This window comes from Anopheles moucheti, chromosome 2 (assembly GCF_943734755.1).
Source record: "Anopheles moucheti chromosome 2, idAnoMoucSN_F20_07, whole genome shotgun sequence".
NCBI lineage: Eukaryota > Metazoa > Arthropoda > Insecta > Diptera > Culicidae > Anopheles > Anopheles moucheti.
The window spans coordinates 20091223-20097782 of record NC_069140.1 but is presented as its reverse complement, the minus strand read 5'-3'; the positions used below and the strand labels follow the sequence as shown (position 1 = coordinate 20097782).

General features: G+C 45.8%; 1 protein-coding gene across 1 annotated transcript; it reads left to right on the top strand.

Annotated features, from left to right (window-relative positions):
- The first annotated feature begins 207 nt into the window (after positions 1-207).
- LOC128309698 (cyclin-L2) lies at positions 208-5449 on the top strand. Its single transcript, XM_053046146.1, has 4 exons — positions 208-569; positions 996-1180; positions 3246-4358; positions 4430-5449. The coding sequence occupies exons 1-4, from the start codon at positions 294-296 to the stop codon at positions 4788-4790; spliced, it is 1935 nt and encodes a 644-aa protein (XP_052902106.1). The 5' UTR covers positions 208-293; the 3' UTR covers positions 4791-5449.
- The last annotated feature ends 1111 nt before the right edge of the window (positions 5450-6560 follow it).

Genomic DNA, 6560 nt, shown 5'->3' with positions numbered 1-6560 from the left:
TTATCAATTCGGTAAAAAATTAATTGTTTACGATGTTATGCCAATAAGTATGAATACATTAATCAATTTTTTTCCTATTCGCTCTCTGTCCTTGTTCGCATCCGTCATAAGAGGGGCGAAACTGTCAAACAGCGCTCGCATTCGCTTTGTTCTGTACATCAATACCACCCCACACCAGCTAGCTGACAGATCCAAAGTTGCTTTTTCGCGGAACGGGCTACGCTGTGTCTCCGTGTGCCGGAATTGTTTTTTCTCCCCCACTTGATGCGTAGTTACCGTGCACCGTGCAAATCATGAGCGTGAGTAAAACAATCACCGAAACGGTTACCAGCAGCAAAACGGCATCGGCGGTAATTGCGGCACAAGCTCCGACAGCAACGGGCCCGACGCCCGTCCAGCGCCCATATGGGAAAATTGTGCTCACGCTCGAAAACTGTCTGCTTCCGGAAGTGAAGCTTGACCAAACCCCGTCCCAAAATGATGGACTCGATCGGGAAACGGAAACGGATCTCCGCATCCTGGGCTGCGAGCTAATACAGACGGCAGGCATTCTGCTGAAATTGCCCCAGGTAAGAGCGCTTCGTTCCGAGAGGGAGTTTCATAAGCGCCTCCGACGCCATCTTGTCGCGTGCGTGCATGTGTGTGTGTGTGTGTGTGTGTGTGTGTGTGTGTGTTTGTGTGAGTCAGTGCGCGAATGTGAATTTTCAGCAGCATGAAAGTGGTAGCACATACGGAAAGAAAATCCTTCATTATTCATTGAATTAATTGCTATTTGAATGATTCACAGCAAACTTCCGTGGCCAATTTACCTAGCTAACGCACTAACACGGTTCCATAGACACTGCTTTCGTTGTGTTTGCATGTCATTGAAAATGTCCTCCAGTATCAACTTTTGTCACTTAAATGCGAATCTGCCTACAAAAAAATAAACAGACTTCACTTTGTGACCGAACACAAAATCGCAATGTTTTCACCAGTTTCCATTCCACTTTTAGGTTGCTATGGCGACCGGGCAGGTGCTATTCCAGCGCTTCTTCTACTCGAAATCTTTCGTGCGCCATAGCATGGAGGCGACGGCGATGAGCTGCATCTGTCTGGCGTCCAAGATCGAGGAAGCGCCACGCCGGATACGGGACGTGATAAACGTCTTTCATCATATCAAACAAGTCCGAAGCCAAAAGTAAGTATCCCGGGAGCCGATCCGTACGATCCGGTTACCGTTTCACTGTTCCGCAAGCAACACGTCTGCTGCTGCTGGCCCGTTACGCTAAGCGACTTCTATTAACTTATTTCACTTATAGTTTTGTAGGTAAGACGCTCAATCTTACTCAAAACTCTGTCTCCTTCTAAAAGCCAAACCCAAAGCGTACAGCTTTTGGGAAACTCCTCCCCAAAAAAAAAAACAAACAAAAGATCAAAACTAAAAACAAAACAAACAAAACTACGGTCTGAACAGAACAAAACAAAAACCAAATCGCCATCTCTGAAACATGCTCTACCTGGGGCGCTGCGCAGCGACGAGTAACCCAAATACGGCCAATGCTCAATATACCCAGCGGCCAGGTTAGTTTAAACCAGTGTGATCAAGTGCCCTTAGCAACTGAATTCAGCCATCGTTAAGAAAAATGACGGCCTTCATCCCGAGCAAGAAGAAACCTCCCGGGTTATCCCGCTTGCCGATCGTCCGAATGTATGGCCTCTGATGCGTGGTACAGCGTGCCGTAGAAGAAGGTAATGCCTCCTGTGTATGTGTTGCCTCCACGATTCATCATCAGAAAAAAAGGTGGCAAGGCCAGCAAAAGGTGTACGAGCAGACTGGAAATATCGAACCCATACCCGGTAATCATCGTCCTTCATCTCTGGAACAACCTGCCGGTTCGGTTCGGAACGTGTCCGTGTGGTCAGTGCGAGAATCTGTCACTTCGAGGAGGCGGCCAAAAGATTCCGTTGCGCTCTCCGGAACCAGTGTGCTTATTGCAAACGACACGAGCGCGCGCGTACTACGTACTATTAAAAATGGGGAGAAAAGTGGAGCAAAGAAACAGAAACCAACCCACCAACCCAACGGATGTGCACCGCCGCCTGGGGAGGATGTGACAGCTAGTAGCAGTATACTCCATACTACGCTTTGTGGTCACTACTCTTGCTTTGTGTTTCTTTCTAACTTCTCTCTTTCCCAATCTCGAAGCATAGTATGTTCTCTCTCTTTTTTTCTTTATGTTTTCTTACCACACTGAACCATCCTGTACGTAAGCGAGCGTCTTTTAGCGCCACCGGAAGAAGGAGCGAGATCTAACGAACTACCGTGAACGAATGATTCGGAACCGCTAACGACACTGGGACGGTTTGTGGCCGACTGCGTGACGGTGTGGTATGTGCCAGAGAAGAGGGTGAGATTGGCTGGATGAATGTGATCGATATTTTCGGCACCCGGGCAACCTTGGGCGACCTTGCCGGCAAATTGAAGTCCATGGATGAAACGCGCGAGTTAACACAATCGCCACAACACGGAAACAAGAAGAAGGCCGAACTCATTGATCTGGACCATGCGGTGATTGGTTTAGTGTTGTAATAATAAGCCTTTTAAGATATTTTTTAGTCCTGTTTGGTTTCTACATGATTCCGACTGTGGAAGCTGATCGTGAAGGGAGGTAATCGGGGGAAAGTGTAATCGGGAGGAGCCGTTTGGTAAGTTGGCAGGTAATTTGTACCATTCATAACGGACCACACGGTGCTACGTTTCTAGATGGTTTTCGTAGAGGGCAATGACTACAAATACAAGTAAGAATTACGAACGGTACCAATGGTTTTGAACAGTAGTTTTAAATGATTTATTTATTTATTTTGGCAAATGTTTTGATAGAATTTTCCAAGGAATTCGTCAATTTTAGGCAAAAATTAGTTTAAAAATTCTATATTATACTAAGCAGATTGAAAAATCTAGATTAAAATATCGAAACGGAATGTGTTCGAACAACAGTTCTGTTCTATTCGCTAGATAAAGCGCATGTAGCGGCTGGTAAAGCGTGAAACGAGATGCGTTTTTGTTTTGTTTTGTTTTGTTCGTGCAAATTTTTCACTTACCCACCCCGGGAACGGTTCCATCGAGAGTGCTCCAGAGAACAACTGCTTACAAACGAGGCAGCCAGCAAAGACGCGCCACCGCGTTGTGTTTACTTGCTTTTTTCTTTCTTTCTCTCCTTACCCGATTGTTTTTTGCTATCTTTTCGCTCTCAAATATGAAGGCCCATGATACCGATGATACTGGACCAGCACTACATCAATCTGAAATCGCAGGTGATCAAGGCCGAGCGGCGCGTACTGAAGGAGCTCGGGTTCTGCGTGCACGTGAAGCACCCGCACAAGCTGATCGTGATGTACCTGAAGTATCTCGAGCTGGAAAAGCACCAGAACATGATGCAGATGGCGTGGAACTTCATGAACGATTCCTTCCGGACGGATGTGTTCGTGCGGCACCAGCCGGAAACGATTGCGTGCGCGTGCATTTATTTGACCGCACGCAAGCACAACATTCCACTGCCGAGCAGTCCGCCGTGGTTTGTGATATTCCGCGTCAGCGAGGATGACATGTTGGATGTTTGCTACCGCATCATGGCACTGTATAAGCGGGGCAAACCGAACGCGGAGCAGCTAGAGGAAGCGGTAGAAGCTTTAAAGAAAAAATACCAGGAGCAGCGCAAAAAGGATCGCCCCGAGGCTAATCCCGTGGCTGCTGCACCCACCGTCATAACGGTCGATCGGAACAATGGATCCCACAATGCATGGGGAGGTTTCATTCAGAGAGCCATGCCATTGCCGTTGAATTCGTCCGGCAATGCAAGCAACGCAAACAGTGGCGGTAGTAACGCGGCAACGGCCGGTGGTGTTGCTGGCAGTGGAAACAATGCGAACAGTAACACCGCCGGCCTAAACAACAACGAATCCGATGCCGGTGGACCGACGGCTGATGGGAAGAAGTCGCGATCGCGATCGAAATCGTTATCAAAATCTTCTCGCTCGAAATCACGCTCACCACGGTCGATGTCGCGTTCCATGTCACGGTCACGTTCACGCGGTACACGCTCCCGTTCGCGCACGTCCCATTCACGCTCACGGTCTAAAACGCGCACCTCTCGTTCACGGTCGCGCAGCGTAGTTTCACGCTCACGGTCGAGATCGCGATCACTACACTCGCCTCACTATCCTACCGAGAAAGGTGGCTCTCGAAGGACGTCGAAAAAGTCGCGCCATCGTTCCAGAACACCGACAAAAATATCATCGTCGGCCAAGAAGAAATCTTCTCGTCATTATTCATCCCGTTCCCCATCGCCTGATTCGCCGCAGAAGTACAAAAAGAGGTATGTACGAGTGGAATTTGCAGAATGAATTCAATGCTCACTAAATCGGTTCTCTACTTGTTATGTTCTAGTGATAAAAAATACGATCGTCGGTCTGGAAGGGGAGGAGAGGACAGAAACAACGACAATCGTTACACCAACGGTTCCGAACGAGATCGTGATCGCTCGAAAGGGACGAGCAACTCGCTGGATCATTCGCGAAATCGCGATCGCGACAGGGATCGGATGAGATCGGACAGTGGTAAGTTAGGTAGCGGTGGTGGAGGAGGATACGATCGGGACGACTACAGACGTAGCGAAAAGGATTACCGAGGCAATGGGAAGCATGATAAATATGGCTCTAGTCGCCATAGTGATAACAGCAGTCGGCATCGTTCGTCAAAGCATGAGCGCGAACGATCACGAGACCGTGATCGCGACCGTCGCCGATAGGGGAAGCAACGAACGCGAGAGTGTAGGATTCCGATCATACCGTTTAGCCCCGTTACGAAGTTTCATGCTGCCATGTATGTACGATAAATTATACACTTTCTTTTGTTCTACAACTGTAAGTGACCGATTACAATAAGTTCCGTAAACCGCAATTCTCCACTCACATACATCTAAAATTGGTGGGCCCATTCGACTGTGTGTGTGCGGTTGGTTGGCTCGAATGATTTGTGCCGAAAATTAGCTTAAATTTAATTGACCGCTCGTTAGCCAATTACAATACTGGTAGCTCAATCGTGTATGTGTATGTCAATAGGGATGTTTTTTAAAACTCATTTTATTTTTTCTACAACTTTACAAACCACAAACGAATTTTGCGGGACACACAACACGATAACAACCCATCTATAGAATGAATTCCTTCACCCATATAGCGCTTACGAGAACTGAAAACGGAAAGTGTTCGGTAGGAATATGAAGGCGACTAATAGAGAGAATCATCGTCGCGAAGGAAAGTACTTGTAAAAATAGATCTATAAGAATTTCAAACTGAAGGAGAGCACTTGAATGTGTCCGATGTGTACAGAAAAATTGGTCCTCATACTCAACAAAAAGGACTCGTGTGAGGTTCTAATAAAAAAGTTAAAAATGTTATTTACAAATCTAAACAGGTTGTTTGATTGTTATTACTTGGGTATTTTTTGTTGTGACAGTTTTTACGAAGACGCAGAAGAAGAAAAAAGGGATACGGCACAGACACAAAGGGATCATCATCAAGGCGCCACGTGAAATAAACAGTACGAAAAAACAACACAAAGGAAACACGAAAAGGAGCAGTTTTGCTATTTATTGTAGCATAAGAAACCCCATAAATCCGAAAGCAGTATCCTGCATCAACAACACGAGAATTCCAAATTACACTTAAGCACTGCTTAACATTCTTGCGTCCGAATAAAACTTGTTTTCTTTTACTAATATTATTAAAAACGTAAAGATAATAAAATAGTTAGCTGATAACGGATTGTAATAACCACCCTGTAACAGTTCTGCTATAACCAGTGGAGGATCAATCCCCTTGGAGGTCCAGGGCGGAATTATAAATGGGGCCTCTAATTTAAAAAACGATGAATTGGGGGGCATTGATGCCCTTGAAATGAGGCAAACCTAAGGCGCAGTAAGAAGTGCATAACAAACATTTTTTGGGGCCTCCAACACGGCGTGGTCCTAGGCGACCATCTACTCCGTCTATTGTTTGATCCGCCGTTGATCCCTTTTCTCAACTCAACCACAAATCCGAAGATCAAACTTTTAATAAACTCACAAAAACACTGTCCACAAAATACTTCATATAACCACGTATGTACGTAAAAGCGTTTAGAAGAAAGCATCGACACCAGCAGATGCTGATCGCGCCTCATAATTGCATGCGGTTTTGTACTGAGTATATAGTTTGCATGAATATACCGACGAGCTGAGCTGTGCCGGTGCCCGAAGGACGTGGACACCGCTCAGCATACGACGGTACGGATAAAGAGCAGTACAATAGATGTTAATATCACATATCACATATATCAGCAGATCAACTTGTGGTACTGCGGTACTGTTTGCCTCCCACATTCCCACATTCCCATATGGTTATTCTTCTTCTTGATGACAATATTTGTTGGGGACAACACAGAGCAAAATGAAAAGAATTAAGTGTATTTAAGTATTTAATAAAATACCTATTGTAATGTATTTAATACTGTAAGTATTAAATGTCCACCTCACAAA

What these genes read in the sequence shown, in the direction of transcription:
- LOC128309698 (XM_053046146.1), top strand. Translation starts at nt 294, where the DNA reads ATGAGCGTGAGTAAAACAATCACCGAAACGGTTACCAGCAGCAAAACG. An exon ending in TTCTGCTGAAATTGCCCCAG is followed by an intron (nt 570 to 995) that starts GTAAGAGCGCTT and finishes TTCCACTTTTAG; the next exon opens with GTTGCTATGGCGACCGGGCA. An exon ending in CCGCAGAAGTACAAAAAGAG is followed by an intron (nt 4,359 to 4,429) that starts GTATGTACGAGT and finishes GTTATGTTCTAG; the next exon opens with TGATAAAAAATACGATCGTC.